The sequence below is a fragment of the Neophocaena asiaeorientalis genome, unplaced genomic scaffold, assembly GCF_003031525.2.
Source record: "Neophocaena asiaeorientalis asiaeorientalis breed wild unplaced genomic scaffold, Neophocaena_asiaeorientalis_V1.1 scaffold469, whole genome shotgun sequence".
In the NCBI taxonomy this organism is placed as follows: domain Eukaryota; kingdom Metazoa; phylum Chordata; class Mammalia; order Artiodactyla; family Phocoenidae; genus Neophocaena; species Neophocaena asiaeorientalis.
Window position 1 is genome coordinate 1,731,661 of NW_020172691.1, and position 19,458 is coordinate 1,751,118.

Consider the following 19,458-nt stretch of genomic DNA (forward strand, 5'->3'; position numbering starts at 1 on the left):
ATATGGGGCGGGGGTGGGGTGGGGGTGGATGCTGCAGACAGGGCAGACAGCAGGGGCAGCCTCCCACTCCAGGCCTCGGTTTCCTCCCTGTGACCCCCCAGCCAACCCAGCAGGCCCCTCCCAACAGGCCCCTCCCCTGTGTTCTGTGACCTAAATTCCCCGCCCACTGGTATCAGGGATGTTGAAAACCAGGCTGGAGGTCAAGGGCTTGCTCCCAGGGGCAGGTCCCTGGCTGACCCGACACATATTGGGCACTAGGAAGCTGGGGGGACAGGTTTTGGACCTTCCTTGGGCTGTCTGGCATGGGAATCCCCCAGCTGGCAGGGAAATGGGAGGAAAGGGGACTCTAAGGATCTGTACACAGGTGCTCAAAACACGTGGCATGTCCTCAGCCAGAGCTGCCCCCCAGTGTCCGAACAAAGTGTCCTGTGATTCATTCCAGGGGGGCTTCCTGGAAGAGGTGGCAGAGGGCAGTCGGGTCTGAAGCACCAAAAAAGAGGGGAGGCACTTAAGGGACACTTACTGGACAGTTTCAGAGGGTGGCAGGGGCCACCCAAGGTCATTGAGGAAGAAAGGCAGAGGAGGGACTGGAATGGAAGTGACAATCGGGTTGGCTGGACCTCCCTCTCCGTGGGCCCCATCCAACCTTTCTTCAACCCCACCACAGCAGTCAAACAGCCCAACTCCGGACGGGGGAGGGGAGAGGGCAGGCCAAGGGCAGGGGTAGGGGGTGATATTAGCAGGAAAACAACCTGAGGGGAGGTGGGAGTGACCCTTCCCCTCCACGTCTGGAGCATCCCCTGGAAAACGGGAAGATCTCTACACTTGCTTCCATGCTGGAGTCCATCGGGGAAGAGGGTGGCAAGACTGGCAGGGCACTGGCTGCCTACCTGCCCCGTCCTCCCACGGGGCCAGCAGGACAACTGGAAGAACCGGACTTCTGCCTGGCGGGCACCCAGGGCCCGGAGGGAGGGAGCAGAGGACGGCTGCGGGGCCGAGAGAGAGGGGGTGGTCCTCGACCGAGGTCGCACAGCGGGGACGGGGAGGGGCTGCGGGTAGACCCAAGGTCCCGGTCCACGACCCTACCCAGGATCTCAGTCTCCTTCCTGAACTGTGGGCGCGCCCCGCCGCCTGAGCTGGACCCCGCAGCCGGAGCTGGCCGGAGGGTGCAGGTCCGAGGCCCCGGTAGCCCACGGCCTCAGTGTGCCCGTCGGCGAAATGGGGCGGCGGCCCCGAGAGCGCCCCCGAAGTCTCACCTGCGGCCAAGTACCGCTTGTCGACACCGGTCTTGGCTTCGAGCGCCCCTAGCGCTTCGGTGGCCAAATTCCTCTGTTCCAGAAAGCGCTCGAAGAGCTGGCGCAGGCCATCCATGGCACCGGCGGGCCCGGGGCTGGCAGCTTGAACTTGACCGCCACCCCGTGCACCTGCCGTAGAGCCTGCGCGCTGCCTTCCCTCCACGCGAGCCGCACCGCCGGACCCCGGGGCCACTCTCCGCCCCCGGGCTGGTCTCCGCCCCCGGGCTGGTCTCCGCCCCCGGGCTGGTCTCCGCCTCCTGTCCCCCTCTCTGGCCAATGGGAGGGCAGGGAGGACAAAGGAGGTGGGGCCTGCCCCGTCTCCTCCGCCGCATTGCCCCAGGGCCGGCCGCGGCTACCGCAGCCGCCCCTTTGGAGGAAGGGGGCGGGGCGCGGGGACTGAGGGCGCCGATTGGCCCAGCGGTAGTGGGACGTAACTGATTGGAGGGGCGGGGTCATGGCCGGGGATTATTCGCTGAGCCGTTGTGGGTGGAGCTGGGTGAGGAGAGAAGAGTGCTGGGGAGGCGGAGCTGGTGGGAGGGGCTGGAGAAAGGCCAGAGCTGATTGGAGAAACGAGAAGAGATTCATTAGCAAAAACAGAGAGGGGGCGGGGCTGAACGTAAAGGAGGAGGGACGGAATCTGAAAGGCAGGGATGGGGCGGAGCTAAGATGAGGAGGTGGGACTTATTCGAAAGAGCAATTCTGGTTGGACTGGAGAGGAGGCAAGGCTTATTCTAGGGGGAGGGGATGTATAGGAAAGTAGGCGGGGCAAAATAAGGGGCGGGGTCAATTATAGCAACAGTGAACCCGCACCTCTGGGTCAGAAGAATTGGTGAATCATTGTACAAATGGGGAGACTGAGGCTCCAGAGGGTTCGAGTCTGCGGAAGAACAGGGTGAGCATGTCTCTCCCCCACCCTGCTGTCAGATCTTCGCGCCCATCAAGTTGGGGAGCTGCAAGGCCCCCTGGGAGTTGAAGGCTTTCAGGGGTTGCTATGGCGCCGGGGGCGGGGCGGGCGCTTGGGCCATCTCGGCGGTTTGGCCAGGAGGAGGGGCTTTTCTGAGGCCCCGCCCCCGCCGGCATGCGGCCCGCCCGGAGTGCGCTCTGGCTGCGCCTGACCTTGGCCTTGGGCCTGGCACTCGTTGGCCCCATGGCTGTGGGGTGGGCCTCACCCCGGGCTCCCATCTATGTCAGTAGCTGGGCCGTGCGGGTGTCCCAGGGTTACCAGGAAATCGAGCGCCTGGCGCGCAAATTCGGCTTCGTCAACCTGGGGCCGGTGGGTGGGACCCGGACTGACGGGAGGGGGCGAGGGCTGGACGACCCCAGACCCCGGCAGATGAGAGCGTACCTCGCTAGGTTCCCCAGATATCAAGGACCCCCCAGCTCACTACTGCCTAGACCATCTCCAGATCCTGGGACCCTCAGAGGGCATCTGAAGCTCCCACCTGGGCACCTGGTTGGGGGAAACGTAAGGAAGGGGGGCTGGCCCCTGTCCTGGGAGGGACTCCATCAGAGGAACCAGGTCCCAGCCATGCAGCTGCTCCCCTTTATTCCCAGATCTTCCCTGATGGGCAGTATTTCCATCTGCGGCACCGGGGTGTGGTCCAGCAGTCCCTTACCCCACACTGGGGCCACCGCCTGCGCCTGAAGAAAGACCCCAAGGTGAGCCTGGCCTTGAGGCTGCCTCCTGAGGGATGTCAGCACCTCTCGTTATTCTTGTAATTGTAATAAATGTCTGTGTGACCTTCGGCAAGTCACCAGCTCTCTCTGAGTCTTGGTGTCCATTTGGCCCCCTAGTCTATACAGTGGGGAGTCAAATGGGGAAGATCTGTGCAGAGCACTCACCCCAGGGCAGGTGCACTGTCAACAATTTCTTGTCACCTCCCCTTCCCTCCTCTATCTCACCCTGAAAGATCAAAGTTCCCAGGTACCCCATAAAGAGGCTGGGTTGGGGGAGGGGTGCTGATTGGTAAGGAGGCAAGAAGCATGACAGATGGAAACCCCACCGGTTTCCATCTGGGACACTGGGACAGAGAGGAGTGGTTGGTTCGAGACGTGGTTTGCAGGACAGAGGCCAGGGCTTGCTGATGGATTGGATGTGTGGGACAGAGAGAAATCAGGATCTGGAGCTGAGAAAACGGGGAGAAGATGGCCCTGATTGCTGAGATAGGGACGGGGGAACATGAACCAGGTTGAGGGGGTATTGGGAGCAGAACAAGGAAAAAGGGGAAAGGGCAAAGGTCTGAGAAAGGGCGGCCTGGGGCAGGCAGAAGGGCATGTGCAAAGGCCCTGGGGTGAGGCAGCCACTGTGGCTGCAGCAGAGGAAGGCTGCTGGGGGCCAGACAGGCAGGGGGCCTTGTGGGCTTTGGAGAGGTGTTGGACAGGCACGGGTTTCACAGAGAGGGTTCCACAGAAAGTAATGCTGCAGTGTGCCAAGAATGGGCTGTAGAGAGGCAGCAGGGCAGGGCTGCTGGAAGACCAGGGAGGAGGTGGGTGTGGCCATACAGGAGTGTCCTGCACCAGGGAGGGTGCGGTTGAAAGAAGTGAATACTGCAAGGGGATATGGGCATGTCTTGGGGAGAGGGATTCTAGAACAGGGATGGGGACGGGGGCAGGGGTGGGACCCCAGGAGCCGCAACCAGCCTGAATAGCAGCCACCACGTGTCTGTGGGCCACCGGGGATGGGTGCTCTGAGGGCTTCAGTCCCCTCTGGAGCCAGAGCCCCAGGCACACGGGGACCCCCAAGAGCAGCCCCAGCAAACACGGGGTCCCTGGCCCCATCACACACCACGTGGGCCCCAGGACAAGTAGGTGACAGCCCAGACACATTAAGCCTCAGCCCCACACCGCTGACCCTTGGCAGATCCAGGGAAGAGGCCGATGCCAGACCCTGGAAGCAGATTTGGGTGCTTTGACCAGGAACTGGTGGAAGGGCTGAGGGGCAGGGCCCTCTAAAGCAGCCTGGTGTGAGCGCAGGAAGCTGGGAGGAGGGTGGGCTGCTCGTGGGTCCAGCCCCTCCCATGGTGTGGTCTCCCCACCCCCAGGTGCAGTGGTTCCAGCAGCAGACGGTGCAGCGGCGGGTGAAACGCTCCTTGGTGGTGCCCACGGACCCCTGGTTCTCCAAGCAGTGGTACATGGTGAGCTGGCCGGGCTGGGCGGCGGGGCCAGGCCAGGCCAGAGTCCCACTGACCCCGGCCCCGCCTTGCACAGAACAAGGAGGTGCAGCCGGACCTGAACATCCTGCAGGTCTGGAGCCAGGGGCTTTCTGGCCAGGGCATCGTGGTTTCTGTCCTGGACGACGGCATCGAGAAGGACCACCCAGACCTCTGGGCCAACTATGTGAGCCTGTGGGGCTGGGGTGGGGGCTGCCCCAGGTCCCACGGCTGGTCGCAGCCCCTCATGTCTCCAACCCCCAGGACCCCCTAGCCAGCTACGACTTCAATGACTATGACCCGGACCCCCAGCCGCGATACACATCCAGCGATGAGAACCGGTGAGCCCAGCATCCCACAGGGCATGGGGGCAGCCTCCACTACCCTACGAGGGGCCAAGGGGCTGTGACGGGCACCTGTCTCTGTCCTGGCGCCAGGCATGGGACCCGCTGTGCTGGGGAAGTGGCAGCGACGGCAAACAACAGGTTCTGTGGTGCTGGCGTCGCCTACAATGCCCGAATCGGAGGTACTCAGGCCAGGAGGGTGGCGGGGCGCCTCTTGGCCCCACACTAGCCACTGGGCCATGTCAGGGCCCCAGGCTAAGGTCGGGGAGAGCTGAAACCCCCACAGACACCTCCATCCCCAGGGCGGGGAGAGTGCAGGGCGCAGGCGGGGTGTTCACCAAGGCCGCCTGTGCAGGGGTGCGCATGCTGGACGGCACCATCACTGACGTGATCGAGGCCCAGTCGCTGAGCCTGCAGCCACAGCACATCCACATCTACAGCGCCAGCTGGGGCCCCGAGGACGACGGCCGCACAGTGGACGGCCCGGGCATCCTCACCCGAGAGGCCTTCAGGCGCGGCGTGACCAAGGTGAGCTGGTATGGGGCACGGAGGGCCAGGGCCAGCATGCGAGGCCCACACCCCGTCCCCGTCTCTGGCCTGGTTCTCCATCTGCAGGGCCGAGGTGGGCTGGGCACCCTTTTCATCTGGGCGTCGGGCAATGGCGGCCTGCACTATGACAACTGCAACTGTGATGGCTACACCAACAGCATCCACACGCTCTCGGTGGGCAGCACCACCCAGCAGGGCCGCGTGCCCTGGTACAGCGAGGCCTGCGCCTCCACGCTCACCACTACCTACAGCAGCGGCGTTGCTGCCAACCCCCAAATCGTAAGCACCCGCCCCACCCGGTGCCCTGCCTTCCCTCCTGTCCCCTACCTTGCCTCTTCCCAGGGCTGCCCGGTTCACGTCTGACACATAGACTGGGGTTCAGGGACCAGGCCCCACGGTTGGCGCCCCTTCACATGCCCTCGTGTGTCCCAGGCAGGGCTGGCAGCTGGGCGGCTGTGTTCACGGCCCCAGACCTGCTGTCGTGCTCTGAGGTGCCTCTTCCTTGGAGCACTTGGGCCGTTTTGAACAAGGGCTGGGTTTTCCTGTGCACCAGGCGCCTGAGTCCCTCTCTGTGCACCCAGGTCACAACAGACCTGCACCACCGGTGCACGGACAAGCACACGGGCACCTCAGCCTCCGCCCCGCTGGCTGCGGGCATGATCGCCCTGGCTCTGGAGGCCAAGTAGGTGATGGAGGGGTCTCGCCTACTGCCGGAGCTCCCCAGCGTGGCCCCGGCTCACCCTCCCTCACCCACCCCCAGCCCGTTCTTGACGTGGAGGGACATGCAGCATCTGGTGGTCCGGGCGTCCAGGCCAGCGCAGCTCCAGGCCGAGGACTGGAGGACCAACGGCGTGGGGCGCCAAGGTGCGGCAGGACGGGCGGGGTTGGGGACGCCACGCCCACAGGACGATGACCACGCCCCTCCACACAGTTAGCCACCACTACGGCTACGGGCTGCTGGACGCCGGGCTGCTGGTGGACTTGGCTCGCTCGTGGCTGCCCACACAGCCCCAGAGGAAATGCACCATCAGCATCGTGCACACCCCCACGTGAGCGCCCTCCTCTGCCCCCTGCACGCCCACATCTAACCCCAGCCACGTCCCCACTGCCACGTCCCCAGACCTCTCCCCCAACCCTGGTGGGTGGACACGTGGAGGCAGGCCCCGCGGTCTCAGTTCACCCATCTGTACAAGGAAAGGGCAGGATCTGAGCCCAGACCCTGCCTGCTGGCCGCCCATCTCCCAGCAGGCCAGCAGGAGGGGCCCTCACCTCACGTGCTGCAGCCCCCAGCCCCATCCTGCGGGTGATGCGCGTGAGGAAGAACGTGTCGGCCTGCTTCGGCCACGCCAACTACATCCGCTCGCTGGAGCACGTGCAGGTGCTGCTGTCCCTGTCCTACAGCCGCCGTGGGGACTTGGAGATCTCGCTCACCAGCCCCATGGGCACCCGCTCCACGCTTGTGGCCATCAGGTGCGGGGGCAGGGGACCGGGCCACAAACTCTCTTTCCTGAGCAACCCCACGAGGAAGAGACAAGTGCCCTGTGGGGTCAGGCGGGCTGGACCCCACCCCTTGGCATCACAGACACTTACTGTGCTCGCGGCTTGTCAGGACTCTGGTTGTGAAGCCCCCCCCTTATCCCCCCGCCTGCCTGTCTGTCCCAGACCCTTTGACGTCAGTGGCCAAGGCTACAACAACTGGATCTTCATGTCCACCCACTTCTGGGACGAGGACCCGCGCGGCTTGTGGACCCTGGTCCTGGAGAACAAGGGCTACTATTTCAACACAGGTGAGAGCCGGGCACAGGCTGGGGCTCGAGCCCCACCTGCCCCATGCTCTGGAGCTGGCGGCCTCCTTACTGCCCCCAAGCCCAAGGCACAGGGCTCCCACTGGTGTCCTCTGAGAGACTGAGCACACAGGGCTGGAATGTAATAGGTGTCTGGTTACCAGTGCACAGTAGGGGTTCAGGTATTAGGGGCAGGAGGTATCCAGTTACCAGCGCTTAGAGGGTACTGGGCGACCCTGGGCACCATCTGAGTCTGGGGATCCGGGGAGGGTGCGGGCCCAGAATGGCAGGACGAGGCTGCCGACAGCCTTTCCCTCTTCTCCCTGTGCCCACCACGACCCCTGCCCAGGGATGCTGTACCGCTACACGCTGCTGCTCTATGGGACGGCCGAGGACATGACGGCGCGGCCCTCGGGCCCCCAGGTGACCAGCAGCGCGTGTGTGCAGCGGGACACAGAGGGGCCGTGCCAGGGTGAGTGTCCGGTGCCGCATGGCCCACCTGCTGGGAGGCGGCAGGCGGGTAGTGTGCGTGTGCGGCCTGGGGCAGGGGACGGGCGGGCCGGGGCAGCAGGCCGTGGCCTCACAGCCCGGTGGACGTGTCCCTCCCTCGTGCAGAATGCCAGAGCCCCGCCTACATCCTGGGCCACCTCTGCCTCACCTACTGCCCACCGAGGTACTTCAACCACACCCAGCAGGCGGTGACGGCTGAACCTGGGCGCCCAGCCGCGCCTGCCCTGCGGGTCTGCTCCAGCTGCCACCCGTCCTGTTACACCTGCCGCGGCAGCTCCCCGCTGGACTGTACCACTTGCCCCCCGCCGTCCATGCTGGACGCGCAGCGGGGCTCCTGCTCGGGACCCGACCCCCCTGAGGGCCCCCCCCAGCCCACTGCAACCGCCTGCCCCTGCCGCCACGGCCCGGCGCAGGCCGTGGTGCTGGCCCTGTTGGCCGTGGCCTTCGGGAGCCCCCTCCTCTGCCGCGTCCTCCTTGTAGGCTGCCCGCCACCATGGGTGGGACCCCCTGGAGCAGGGGGCCACTCCCATCACCACTCCAGACCCCGCTGCAAGCTGGAACCCAGAGCTGGTTGACAAGGACAGCTAACGTGCGCCTCCACCCAGGTCCCTGGTGGGCACCGCTGCCCCACTGTCCAGACGGGTGCCCTGTGGGAACCTGCCCTGGTAAGGCCCTGGCTGCCACCGAGGCCGTGGGCCAGGGGTGGCCGCGTGGGACCCTGCACCCCGGACTTGGCAGGTCCAGGTGAAAGAGGGGGAGAGAGAGAGAGAGAAGTCTCGTTGCACAGTTTGGATAGGGAGAGGGTAGGCTGGGGCAGAGCCCGGCAGTGACCACCATCCCTTCCCTTTCCAGAATGGAGGAAGCGGGAAGGAGAGCAGATGACACCATCCAGGGTCTCGGGTACCACGTGCGACCTCAGAGTTTGCAAATAAAGGTTGAATAGGAGGTGCAAGTCTGTGGGCTCCTTTGGGGCACCGGCCCCTTCTCCATGGCATGGTTGTGGGAATCCCCTGCGTATCATGTGGAATCTGCCTTCCCCGGGGCGTCTGTCCCTGGAGAAGGGGTCAGCTGGGGTTTTGGGGGTGGGGTAGGGTAGGGTCCCAAGTGATACCCACCCATGTGCTGCAAAGCCTCTGAGGCCCCACGATGCGGCCTGGCCCCCTGTGGCTCTGGCTCCTCTTCCATCTTTTTTTTTTTTTTTTTTTCATTTATTTTTGGCTGTGTTGGGTCTTCGTTGCTGCGTGTGGGTTTTCTCTACTTGCGGCAAGTGGGAGCTGTTCTTCGTTGCAGCGCACGGGCTTCAGTAGTTGTGGCTCACGGGCTCTAGGCACATGGGCTTCAGTAGTTGTGGCGCACGGGCTTAGTTGCTCCGTGGCATGTGGGATCCTCCTGGACCAGGGCTCAAACCCATGTCCCCTGCATTGACAGGCGGGTTCTTAAACACTGCGCCACCAGGAAAGCCCTCCTCTTCCATCTTTATGCGTGAGTTTCTCTTTAACGTGGAGAGCTAACAGAAGTGCAATTTGCAAAGGACAGTTCACGCAGCGTTCCATCCACTCAGCCTGTCTACCAGCTTCCAGTAATTACACCTTTGTCTATTTTCTGAGGTCGTCGGGATGCTGAGGGAATTATGAGCTGGGGTACATTGATCTTACTCCTTCAGGCCTCGACCTCCTCATCTGGAAGATGGGTTCTCTACCTCTCTGGAACAGAAGGAGGATCCTGAGGTGCAGGGGTGTGGGTGTGGGTGTGGGGTAAGTCATGGATGGAGTTAGTAAGAGTCCCTCCTCTGTCCTCACACACACCAGTGGGGTGGGGACATGTTCCTCTTGATTTTCAGAGCGGGGAGGCAATTTCCACAAGGAAGTGGAGGCTGGTTGTGCCTTGACCATGGGCTGCACTTGAACTCCAAGGGGCGGTCCTGGTTTGTTTCAGGAGCCCCAGAGACAGCCCCGGTATCCAGTGGCCCTGGGCCCCTGAGAATCTCCTTGGCCACCAGGCCCAGGTTGGCCAGCCTCAAGCCATGAAGGAAATGAGGCTCTGTCTAGGGCTGCAGCTGGACCCAATGGAAGCAGGTGGCTAGTGAGGGAGGGGAGACAGCCAGCTGCTCTCCGAGTCCTGCCCACGGCCCCCAGAGTCCCACCAAGCTCAGCCCCTAGTTCTGAAGTTAGGTCCAGTCTGTGTGTCCAGAGGCACCCGGCCTCCCTCTCAGAGCCTCGGTGGCTGCACCCGTGCAACAGCATTAAGTCTGGCACCTGCCTCACCAAATACTCTCAAGGATCCAAAGAGGTAGTTTTCCCGCCTGGCACATAGTAAGTGCCCAAAACATGCCATCTTGGGGCAGCCACTTTGGGAAATAGTTCCACAGACAATTAAACATAGAGTTACTGTAGGCCTCAGCGATTCTGCTGCCAGGTACGTGCCCAAGAAAACTAAAGACACATTCACACAAAAACCTGTGCAAGGATGTTCACAGCAGCCAAAATGTGGAAACAGTCTAAACATCCATTAACAGGTGAATGAATAGATACAGTGTGGTCCCTCCACACATGGGAGCATCACTCAGCCATGAAAAGGAGTGAAGCACTGACACTCCTCACGACATGGATGGACCTGGAGAACACGATGCTCAGTGAGAGAAGCCAGGCATAAAAGGACACACGGTGTGTGATTCCACTGATGGGAAACGTCCAGAACAGGTCTCTCTATATATTCCCAAACCATTGACTTGTACACTTTAAACAGGTGGACTTTATGGTATGTAAATTGCTTTTTTCTTTTTTTTCTTTTGGCCGCGCCTTGCGTCTTCTGGGATGTGGGAACTTAGTTCCCCCACCAGGGATTGAATCCAAGCCCTCGGCAGTGAGAGCGCAGAGTCCTAACCACTGGACCGCCAGGGAATTCCCTGTAAATTACTTTTTATAAAGTTGTTTAGAAACGCAAAAACCTCCCTGGGCTCTGAGCCTGTCTTCCCTTGCTACCCAAGAGGGGAGGGGCCAAGATCACCGTCCAGAGCTACGCCCGCACCCCGGTGGGGAGGGGGTTTTAGAGACAGGAGAGGTGAGCCTGACGGGGATCTGGGAGGCCGGACCAGACGCGCGTGCTACGCCCCTGGCCACCTCGCTGGGGCTGGCGCAGCTGGCATTCACGGAACACTCGCTGTCCGCCCGCCACCTGGCGTGGGCTGCACAGTAACTTTGTTCCCACGACAGCCACGTTGGGGGCCGTGTCCCCCTTATGCAGAAAACCGGGCTTCGGATGCCTTGTTAGGCATCGAGAAGAGCCGGGATTGGACCCTACGCCCACCCCTTGGGCTTCCAGGCCCGGCGCGGGGAGGATGATATCGCGTCCTTATTAGTTCTGGGCCAGTCAACTTCGCTGCTCAGACGGTACCCGGACCCTAGCGGGCCCGGCCCCTTTAAGAGGGGCGTGGCTTCGCGGCAGGCGGGAGCCGGAGGAGGCCGGAAGTGCGCGTCACGGGACTGTAGGGTGGGTCCGCGCGCCAACCGGAAGCGGAAGTGGCCACTGGGCCGCCGTTGCGGTCTGAAGGCTTTTTGCCAGGTGAGGCGGCGGTCGCACTGGGGGCTTCTGCGGGAAGCTGGGACCTGGGTGGAGACGGAGGCTGAACCCCCTGGCCCTGTGCTGTTCGGCCCTGGGAGGAGCGGGGCAGGACGGGCTTCCCCGGGAGCGGGGTTCCGGAGCGCGTGTAGGTTTTGCTGGGCGGCAGGAACGGCCTGGTCCATGCTCCCTTCTCCCACCTTGCAGGGATGGGCTCCAAGGCCAAGAAGCGCGTGGTGCTGCCCACCCGCCCGGCGCCCCCCACGGTGGAGCAGATCCTGGAAGACGTGCGGGGGGCACCCGCCGAGGACCTAGTCTTCACCGCCGTGGCCCGGGAAGGTAGGGGGAGCCCAGGTCGGGCGGGGGAGAGGCGGCCCAGAGACCCCAGCAGGAAGGGGCGGGGGAAGCGCCTGGCTGCCTTTAAGACATACTGGCAGAGTTAAGTAATCAGGACGGAGACTGTCTGGCCCTGCAGTGCCAAAAATACGTAGGTCTGGCCTTTTGCAGAAAACGTGTGCCCGCCCCTTGTTCAGAAGGTTGGAAGCACATGAGTGTCATACAGTTGTAGGGTGAATTTTGTGTTCCACTCTGTGAGGTTCGTTTATTCATTCAACACACCTTCATTGAGAACCTGTTGTGGGTCAGGTTCTGGTCTAAGCACTGAGGTGGATAGATGATCAAAAGGGATGGACCCTGGCGGTCGAATGGTGAAGACTCGGCGCTTCCACTGCAGGCGCCACGGGTTCGCTACCGGGTCGGGGAACTCAGATCCCTCCTGCTGCGCGGAGTGGCTAAGTGGGGGGGGGCGGGGGAACCCTGCCTGCCCTCGGGCCATTCTAGTGGGTAGAAACATTCAATATGTAGGGCTTGTGGGATGATAGAAAGTGAGAAACGCTTTGGGGCTTTGTTTTTTGCTGTTGTTTGTTTGGTTTTGGTGTGTCTTTTTTTAAAGTTGAAGTATAGTTGATTTACAATGTTTTGTTAACTCCTGATGTACAGTAAAGTGACTCAGTTATACGTACATACACATTCTTCTTCATATTCTTTCCCATTATGGTTTATCACGGGATATTGAATATGGTTTCCTGTGCTCTAGAGTGGGACCTTGTTGTTTCTACAGTTTGTATATAATAGTTTACACCTGCTAATCCCAAACTCCCAATTCGTCCCTTCCCCGCCCCCCCTCCCCTTTGGCAAGCACAGTTCTGCTCTCTATATTTGTGAGTCTGTTTCTGTTTCGTAGATAAGCTCATTTGGGTTGTTTTTTTTCTTTTCTTTTTCTTTTGGCCGCGCTGTTCGGCATGTGGGATCTTAGTTCCCCGACCAGGGATCGAACCCATGCCCCCTGCAGTGGAAGTGTGGAGTCTTAACCATGGGATTATTTAAAAATTTTTTTAAATATTTATTGATTAACAAATATTTATTGAGTATATATGGTGTACTGCTCTAAAGTGAATGGTGTTTTTTTTTTTTTAATTTATTTTATTTTTGGCTGCACTGGGTCTCCGTTGCTGCATGCGGGGCCTCTCTCTAGTTGCAGCAAGTGGGGACCACTCCTCGCTGCGGTGCACGGGCTTCTCGCTGAGGTGGCTTCTCTTGTTGCAGAGCATGAGCTCTAGAGCACGGGCTCAGTAGTTGTGGTGCACGGGCCCAGCAGCTCCACAGGGCGTGTGGGATCTTCCTGGACCAGGGCCCAAACCCGTGACCCCTGCATTGACAGGCGGATTCTTAACCATTGTGCCACCAAGGAAGCCCTGGGTCATATTTTAGATTCCACATATAAGTGATATATGGTTTCTGTCCTTCTTTGTCTGACTTACTTCACTTGGTATGATAATCTCTAGGTCCATCCATGTTGCTGCAAATGGCATTATTTCATCCTTTTATGGCTGAGTAGTATTCCATTTGTGTGTGTGTGTGTGTGTGTGTGTGTGTGTGTACACACACACACACCATATCTTCTTTATCCATTTATCTGTTGATGGGCATTTAGGTTGTTTCCATGTCTGGCTATTGTAAATAGTGCTGCTCTGAACATTGGGGTGCATGTGTCTTTTTGAATTAGAGTTTTGTCTGGCTATATGCCCAGGAGTGGGATTGCTGGATCATATGGTAGCTCTATTTTTAGTTTTTTGAGGCGCCTCCATAGTGTTTTCCACAGTGGCTACACCAACTTACATTCCCACCAACAGTGTAGGAGGATTCCCTCTTCTCCACACCCTCTCCAGCATTTATTGTTTGTAGACTTTTTTTTTTCTTGGCTGCGTTGGGTCTTCATTGCTCTGCACGGGCTTTCTCTAGTTGTGACGGGCGGGGGCTACTCTTCGTTGCAGTGCGTGGGCTTCTCATTGCGATGGCACAGGCTCTAGGCACACGGGCTTCAGTAGTTGTGCCTTGCAGGCTCAGTACTCGTGGCACACAGGCTTAGTTGCTCCGCAGCATGTGGGATCTTCCCGGACCAGGGCTCGAACCCGTGTCCCCTGCATTGGCAGGCGGATTCTTAACGACTGCGCCACCAGGGAAGCCCCGTTTGTAGACTTTTTAATGATGGCCATTCTGACTGGTGTGAGTTGATACCTCATTGTGGTTTTGATTTGCAGTTCTCTAATAATTAGCGATGTTGAGCATCTTTTCACGTGCCTGTTGGCCATCTGTATGTCTTCTTTGAAGACATGTCTGTTTAGGTCTTCTGCCCATTTTTCGATTGGGCTGTTTTTTTTTGATTGAGTTGTATGAGCTGTTTGTATATTTTGGAGAGTAAGCCCTTGTCAGTCGCATCATTTGCAAATATTTTCTCCCATTCCATAGGTTGACTTTTCGCTTTGACGGTTTCCTTTGCTGTACAAAAGCTTGTGAGTTTGATGAAGTCCCATCTGTTTATTATTTTATTTCCATCATTCATTTATTTATATATTTTTGTCTGCGTTCGGTCTTTGTTGTGCCACATGGGATCTTCATTGAGGCATGTGGGCTTCTCTCTAGTGTGGCGCACGGGCTCCAGGGTGCGTGGGCTCTGTAGTTTGCGGCACACGGGCTCTAGTTGAGGCGCGCAAGCTCAGTAGTTTGCGGCATGTGGGATCTTAGTTCCCCCACCAGGGATCAAACCCTCATTCCCTGCGTTGGAAGGCAGATTCTTTACCACTGGACCACCAGGGAAGTCCCAGTTTTGCTTTTATTTCTGTTGCCTTGGGAGACTGACCTAAGGAAATATTGGTACCATTTATGTCAGAGAATGTTTTGCCTGTGCTTTATTCTCAAAGTTGTATGGTGTCATATCTTAAATTTAAGTCCTTGAGCCATGTTGAGTTTATTTTTGTGTATAGTGTGAGGGAGTGTTCTAACTTCACTGATTTACACGTGGCTGTGGGACGGTTTTTTTTTTCTTAATAGTAAAAAAAAAAAAAAAAATTCCGTTCTTTGTTCCATGTAGCCACATTTCAAGGGCTCAGGAGCCCCTGGTGGCTCAGCTGGAGGGCGTTTCCATCACTTGGAACATCGTGTTGGACGGGGCGGCCCGAGGAACAGGAGCTGTATTTATCCCTGGCTCGCGGCTGGGTCTTCAGAGGCCACTTGAGCCCCAACTTAAGGATCCTGGGCCCATTTACCCCATGAGCAATGCCGGGGCCACTCGAGGGCGAGGGGCTTCCCCTGCCGGCCTGTGTTCACATCTAGGACCATACCTGGCCTCCGTGTGCACTGTCTGGCCTTTCCCACCTTGTTACTAAAGCAGATAAAGTGATTTTTAGTTAAATGCCAGCGTTTCTGGGCCTGTTTGTAGACAAGGGAACCAGGCAGAGCGGAGAGGACCTTGACGTATCTCCAGGTGGCCCTGAAACCTGTGCTTTTCCTGCCCTGGTCCCCCCACCCCTCCGCCACGCCCTTTAGGAAGCATGGTCGTTGGGAAATGTGCGTCCATGCCCTCCTGGCCTCCTCTCACCTCCCTGATTGCTGAGAGCACAGGTGAGGCCGGCCGGCTCATGGTCAGGGTCAAGGCCCTTTCCAGGAGCTAGAGCCCACCCCAGGCGGGGCCGAGGGACAGTGGAGTCTGGCCTTTACCGTGACCTGTGCCCTTCGGTCCACTGCTTTCTCTGGGGGGTAAACTGAGTCCCCTGTGTGGCCAGCGGGCAGTGATGCTGCCGTGTCCTGTCCCCAGACCCCCCAGCCCCCTCGGGGAGGGCCGAGGACACTGAGGCCCAGCGGGAGCAGCTCTACCAGCAGAGCCGGGTCTACGTGGCCACGAACCAGCGGCTGTGGCGCGCGGGCGCCCAGCTGAAGCAGCAGCGTGAGGAGCTGTGGCGGGCACGTGAGGAGCTGGAGCAGGAGGTCAGCCACGTGGGCCAGGTGGCTCTGCCGGGCACCGCGGCCGCCACCTTCCTGGGCTGACCCGGCTCCCCGGGGCCTCGGGGCCTCCGCTCGACACCTGGCCTGGCGCACCTCACCTGACACCTGGCCCCTGGGTCCCGGAACCAGGGTCCAGGCTCTCTGTTCCGCGGCCTAGGCACGCCTGGCACCCAGAGACCCTGGGGGACACAGCCCGCCCAGGGGGTGGGGCTGCCTCAGCCAGGCACAGGCCCCTCCCCGAGGGTGGGGTCCGGGTTGTGCGCATGCCCCTCACCCTCAGTTGCCCCAACTGGACTTACTGTGGGGCCCAGCCCTCGAGGGCCCTCCGTCCATCCTCCCTTCCTTCCTCTGGCGACCCTGCTTCACTGCCCACCCCCCATCAGGCTGAACTGGTGGGACCCACCCCTCTGGTTCTGCCGTCTCCGTGTTAACTGGGGGGCCCCAGGGGTCTCAGAAGAGGGTAGGGAGTTCAGTGTCCTCCCTGACGCATAGTGGCTAAGGTTATGTGAGGAGCTGTGGCCCCCCCAGGGCCCAGATCTGAGATGGGGCCTCGTGGTCGGTGCCACCCCTCAGGGCCCCCGGCACCCCGACCCAGGGCCTGGGCGCTCCCCCAGGGCACTTGTCTGTCTGTCAGCTGTGGGGTTCTGTCACATGGGGGCGCCATGAGAGGACGTGGTGGTCAGTCCACTGCCCCGGGCCATCACCCAGCTGCCCTCCTGTCCGTACACCTTCGTCTGTGGACAGGTGGGTGGTGGGGCAGGAGAGGATCTTGAAAAGGGCATCACCCTAAAAAACCCATCCCATGAAGACCAGAGAAGCAGTAGGCTGGCTGGAGGTGGCCCCAGGGCCAGGCCCGTCGTGGATGAGCCCGAGTCCCTCTGATGAAATCCCTGTGTGTAGCTGCCTGAACAGTGCCCCCATAGACCACTCCTTTGCAGGGTCCCCAGAAGCTCGGGGCAGTGCTGGGACCCAGCACGCAGGGCCCTGACAGGGGAGACCCTGCGCATCCCAGGAAGAAAGAGTGTCTGCTTCACCCTCAGAGACCCCAAAACTGGAGACTTGACTTTGGAGGCCCAGGAGACAAGCCCAGTGCGGGCTTGTCTCTAGTGGCAGCAGTGGACGCCAGGCTGCCTCCTCCAGGGTGCGCTGGCTAACAGCGGGCCCCTGGGGTGAGCTGCTTCCCCTCTCCCTGCCTGGCCTGGCCTCCGGGTGGGGCCGCCTGTCTTTGGGGCACTGTCCACCCTCCAGATCCCCCCCGGCATCAGGCAGAGACACTCCACTGACTCCTGCCGGGTGCCTCCCCCTGCGCCTGTTCTGAGCGCTCTCCCTGCACCCCCGGGTCACGCTGGGGCTCAGCCCTCGAGCGTCCCCTCGCATCCTCGCGGTTGTGGGGAGTGAGGCTCTGCAGGCGGCACGTTGGACCCCCACCCTGGCTTGTCCCCCCTGGAGATGGGCGCAGGCATTGTGGAGCGCAACTCAACAGCTGTTTATTAAAGGTGCATGTGAGAAGCCTGGTTCCGCGGCCTCCTTCCGCCAGACGATGGCTTTACAGTTGGGGGGACAGGATGGGACGGGGCTGTACGTATTTACACATGTCCGGTGGCACTGTAGACCCAGGAGGGAGATGCAGGGTGGAGGGGGAGCCTAGATAGCTGGGCTTGGGCGGCAGCCGGCAGGGTGGCAGGGGTCAGGTGATGCACCGAATCCAGCACCCAGCTCGTGGTGTCCGTCTGCTCCTGGGCCGAGGTCCAGGAGTGGGTGTCCTGTGTCCCCTCAGCGGGTGGCCGGGCAGCATCCTGAGGGCTTCAGACTTTGGTCCTCCAGCCCTGCCTCAGACGACTGTCCAGCAACCGCCAGTGCCTTCCTCCAGGAAGCGCATCTTCTCAGGGCCCTGGGCCCCCATTGGCCTGCTGGGCTGGGTGATGAGGCATGGCTGGCCCCGCTGCAGGGGTTGGAAAAGGCAGAGGTGCCCCTGACAGGATGGCCCCAGACTCGGGAGAGAACGCCTGGTCCAGACAGAGGGCAGCGGGGGCGGCCGGGGAGGGTCCTCTGCCCCCAGTCACGGTGGCTGCGCTGCTCGCCAAGAGGTAGCTCTGGGAGTTCGCCCCACGGCCCACGTGGGGAGACAGGCACACAGCGGCCAGAGCGCCGCCCGGGTCTCCCAGTGCGGGGGGCTCCCACCCCGGCCCTCACGGCTAGGCGAGCTGGGGTGGGTCCCCCTTTTCCAGGGGAGGCTGGCCCATGGTGGTGGTGGGCAGCATCCTTCAGCCCCCATATCTGAGAAGGCGCTCGGAAGACCCCCCAGTCCCGCCCTTCTGGCTACTGACGGGGACTGGGGGCGGCTGGTATCTGAGACGCATCTGATCGTGATCCTCCTGGGGGCCGGGTCCCTGGCACCCTGCTCAGCCCCCGGCCTCCTTTGCTGCTGCCGGCTGGCCCTCCACAGGAGGGGCATGTGGTGCAGCCCTTCTCGCGTGCTGCATTCAGGCCCTCAGGCAGAGTCCTGGCGCCTGTCCTGCAGGACGGTGTGTCAGGTGTGAGGGAGAGGTTGCAGTCTGTGTGTCTCAGCAGCGGCACGGTGTCCAAGGGAGGGGAGGGACAGTCGGTGGTGCCCGGGGTGGAGATGGGGCCCCTCCAGCACCTCCTCTTGACTCAGCCCTGCTCCCCCTCCTCCCAGAGAAGGGATGGATGCCGGCACAGGGTCCCCGGCCCCAGGAGCAGCTCTGCAGGGCGACTGTGACTTTAGATCCCCGGGGCGACTGAGAGCAGCCCCGCCCAGAGCTGGGTTCTGCAGGGAGGCGGTGGGCGGCTCTTCGTGCAGGTATGCCGGGGCTCCCCCCTCTGCCTCCTCTGGGACCAGCTCCCTCCAGCACCTGTGGGCTCCAGGGCCCCCGCTCCGAGTCCCACAGCTGTGCTGGACCTCAGGGAGGAGGCCGTGCCCGCACGGAGCCCACAGATCCAGGGCTTCCCGCGTCGCAAAGGAGGTTGAGATCGAAAAGGGCAAGGCCGGGGGCCGGTCGGGCGCCTCCCGGGACATCCTCAGAATGCAGTCCAGGCCCGGCGGCGGGGCGGTCAGCCGGGCCCCGGCCTCCCCTCGGTGCCCCGCCCGCCTCGGCCAGAGCCCTCGCTGCACGCCTGCCTCTCCATGTTCCTTACGAGGATTGCGGGGGTGCTGCGTCCAGACCACCCCCGGCCAGTCCCGGGGTGCTCCAGGCTCCCTACACTCGCCGTCTCGGGTGGGGCTGCCTTTCTGTGGGGCTCAACCACGCCCCTACCCCGTGCCCCCCGCTGAGGCTGAACAGGCAGGCCAACCGGCTAAACCCTCGTGAACAAATTACTCAGCCTTGCCCGTAATTACAGGCTTCCTGCTCTGCCACGGTTGCCTGCCAATGCCCCCAGCTGGCAGGCTCCGGTCCCCCACGTCGGCGGGCGGGCACTGTCACCTCCCTGCGGCTCCCCGGAGGGGAGGGGAGGGGGTGTGGTGCTGATGCTGGGCCCGGTGGGGTCAGGAGCCCAGGAGGGCACTGCTGAGGACAGCCCCTGCCAGGAGGGTGGTCTCCGCGTGGGGTCTAGGCTGGCACGGCGCCCTCGTAGGCGCCCCCTGGCGGGGACGCAAGGTCCACCCTGCAGCTCACTTTCCTTGCAGAGCCCCCTGGGCACGGAAGCAAGCGCCTACGCAGTGAGGGTGGGGCCCGTACAGGCAGGGCTTAGGCTCAGAGGGCGGGGGCCCGGGTGGGCAGGCGGGTGCTGGGACCACCCTTGGGGCAGCTAGACGGCCCTGGGCCGGGAGAGGACGTTCTGGAAGGCCAGCCCCGGCCCCTATCCCAGGAGGCCGGTAGGGGCGGGGGCGGGGGCTTTCTCCACGGCAGAGTCAGTGGTGGCTACCACCATAGGGCTGGGCACGTAGTTGAAGGGGGGGACGCGGGCG

At 61.5% G+C, this 19,458-nt stretch overlaps 4 protein-coding genes across 4 annotated transcripts in view; 2 read left to right on the forward strand and 2 right to left on the reverse strand.

Moving 5' to 3' along the window:
* The window catches only part of REEP6 (receptor accessory protein 6), a 5,199-nt gene extending 3,573 nt beyond the window's left edge, over nt 1-1,626 (reverse strand). Inside the window, exon 1 of the mRNA XM_024740088.1 lies at nt 1,257-1,626. Within this exon, the coding sequence (XP_024595856.1) occupies nt 1,257-1,371 (115 nt within the window). The 5' untranslated portion in view covers nt 1,372-1,626. The remainder of the gene's footprint in view (nt 1-1,256) is intronic.
* PCSK4 (proprotein convertase subtilisin/kexin type 4) overlaps nt 1-8,556 on the forward strand; it is a 12,928-nt gene extending 4,372 nt beyond the window's left edge. Inside the window, exons 3-17 of the mRNA XM_024740087.1 lie at nt 2,850-2,954; nt 4,337-4,429; nt 4,503-4,631; nt 4,709-4,785; nt 4,882-4,970; nt 5,144-5,316; nt 5,404-5,616; nt 5,919-6,019; nt 6,098-6,201; nt 6,269-6,386; nt 6,586-6,807; nt 7,000-7,124; nt 7,471-7,593; nt 7,737-8,296; nt 8,484-8,556. Of these exons, the coding sequence (XP_024595855.1) occupies nt 2,850-2,954; nt 4,337-4,429; nt 4,503-4,631; nt 4,709-4,785; nt 4,882-4,970; nt 5,144-5,316; nt 5,404-5,616; nt 5,919-6,019; nt 6,098-6,201; nt 6,269-6,386; nt 6,586-6,807; nt 7,000-7,124; nt 7,471-7,593; nt 7,737-8,206 (2,142 nt within the window). The 3' untranslated portion in view covers nt 8,207-8,296; nt 8,484-8,556. The remainder of the gene's footprint in view (nt 1-2,849; nt 2,955-4,336; nt 4,430-4,502; nt 4,632-4,708; nt 4,786-4,881; nt 4,971-5,143; nt 5,317-5,403; nt 5,617-5,918; nt 6,020-6,097; nt 6,202-6,268; nt 6,387-6,585; nt 6,808-6,999; nt 7,125-7,470; nt 7,594-7,736; nt 8,297-8,483) is intronic.
* A 2,589-nt stretch (nt 8,557-11,145) lies between these two features.
* On the forward strand, nt 11,146-17,044 carry CUNH19orf25 (chromosome unknown C19orf25 homolog). The gene is made up of 3 exons (XM_024739979.1): nt 11,146-11,192; nt 11,397-11,528; nt 15,343-17,044. The coding sequence occupies exons 2-3, from the start codon at nt 11,399-11,401 to the stop codon at nt 15,570-15,572; spliced, it is 360 nt and encodes a 119-aa protein (XP_024595747.1). The 5' UTR covers nt 11,146-11,192; nt 11,397-11,398; the 3' UTR covers nt 15,573-17,044.
* A 2,055-nt stretch (nt 17,045-19,099) lies between these two features.
* APC2 (APC regulator of Wnt signaling pathway 2) overlaps nt 19,100-19,458 on the reverse strand; it is an 18,091-nt gene continuing 17,732 nt past the window's right edge. Inside the window, exon 15 of the mRNA XM_024739998.1 lies at nt 19,100-19,182. Within this exon, the coding sequence (XP_024595766.1) occupies nt 19,100-19,182 (83 nt within the window). The remainder of the gene's footprint in view (nt 19,183-19,458) is intronic.